Genomic DNA, 1,357 nt, shown 5'->3' on the forward strand with positions numbered 1-1,357 from the left:
CAACAACAACAACAAATAAAAATCTTGCTCTGTGTGTGTACAGCAGTAGAGAATCTATTTTGTGCGATAAGTCAGTCAGAAAATGAGAGCTGTTGGTAGGAACCTACGAGTTCTCTGTGCTTCTCACATATCACATGCAACAATCCTGATGCCTGGCTTGGCACTTCATAGCCCTGGTGTTCGTAGACATCTATGGCGTCCTGGGTTTGCAGGCTGTCCCTCCTTTCACCTCTGCTGGCTGCCTGCCACCACCCTGCTCTGTGTACTTACTGTCAGCATCTGCCCACCTAAGAAGAGTCCAAATCTACTAAAAATATTATCACTTCAACTTTACTTCGTTTAGAAATTGTTTTAGACTTGTCCCTTGAAAGGACTGTTTTAAACAGTGGAAGTGGTTGTTGGCTTTTAATGTATGTTTTTCTCAGATTAAGTGTAAGTTAATGAACTTGAACACTTTATAGACTCAGTATTGCCATCACAAATGGCAATTTGGAAGTAGAATGGAAGATCTACCTGCCCTTTTCCCATCAATCTTTTCATTTGTATACTATCGTCTTCACATACAGTTACCCTTAGTAATGACAATGACAGTGGGGATGTTAATGAAAGTAACTCTTACCATATGTAGAGAGCTATCTTTCTGCCAAGGATTTAGGAATAATTTTAAATGCATTTCCCCCCCATTTAATCCTGCCAATTACTTAGGACATAATTGGCATACCACCCATTTACAGATGGGGAAACTGAGGCCCACATATAGAGATGAGTGCCATGCCCAAGGCCAAAAGGGGGTAGATCTGAAATGTAGAATTAGCTTCTGCTGCCTCTGAAGTTGCCTTCTAGCAGAACGTTCTCTGGATTTAACTTGATCCTCTAAGAGTGTTTCTTAATATTCTAATTGAAAGTTAGAGTCATCAGTACACTTACTCCTTAAAACTGTGCCCAGCCCGGTTGAAGTTATTAGGAGATCGAGGATGAGACTAGACATCGGATTTCATTTTATTAATTGGTTGACTGAATTATCATTTACTTTTTTGCAGACCATCTGTCAAAAAACATCGAAGGACTCTCCGAAATACGAAGTCTGCAAAAGGGCTTTAAAAGAAGTCAGCAAGGTAATTCTTGGCGTTCCTTATCGGATACTTTAGGAGACGGTGCTGAAAGGCTCGCGGGGTCTTACACAGCCCTCTTTTTAAGAGTAAAAGAATTAAATTTTAAGTGATGATGGATTGTTTCACATAGTCTTTAAAATAACAAAATTCAGGCAAATAAAATTTACTCTTGAAAGTTTTCTTAGTTCAAAAAAACAAAACATGTTGCTACTATTAGTACTAAGATCTTGTCTTTTTAAAAAAAA

At 38.6% G+C, this 1,357-nt stretch overlaps 1 protein-coding gene across 1 annotated transcript in view; it reads left to right on the forward strand.

Annotated features, from left to right (window-relative positions):
* ARHGEF26 (Rho guanine nucleotide exchange factor (GEF) 26) overlaps positions 1 to 1,357 on the forward strand; it is a 182,163-nt gene that overhangs the window by 113,430 nt on the left and 67,376 nt on the right. The window contains exon 9 of the mRNA XM_006902100.1: positions 1,041 to 1,115. Coding sequence (XP_006902162.1) covers positions 1,041 to 1,115 — 75 coding nt within the window. The remainder of the gene's footprint in view (positions 1 to 1,040; positions 1,116 to 1,357) is intronic.

This window comes from Elephantulus edwardii, unplaced genomic scaffold (assembly GCF_000299155.1).
Source record: "Elephantulus edwardii isolate Elephantulus edwardi_28Jun2011 unplaced genomic scaffold, EleEdw1.0 scaffold00368, whole genome shotgun sequence".
Taxonomy (NCBI): Eukaryota; Metazoa; Chordata; class Mammalia; order Macroscelidea; family Macroscelididae; genus Elephantulus; species Elephantulus edwardii.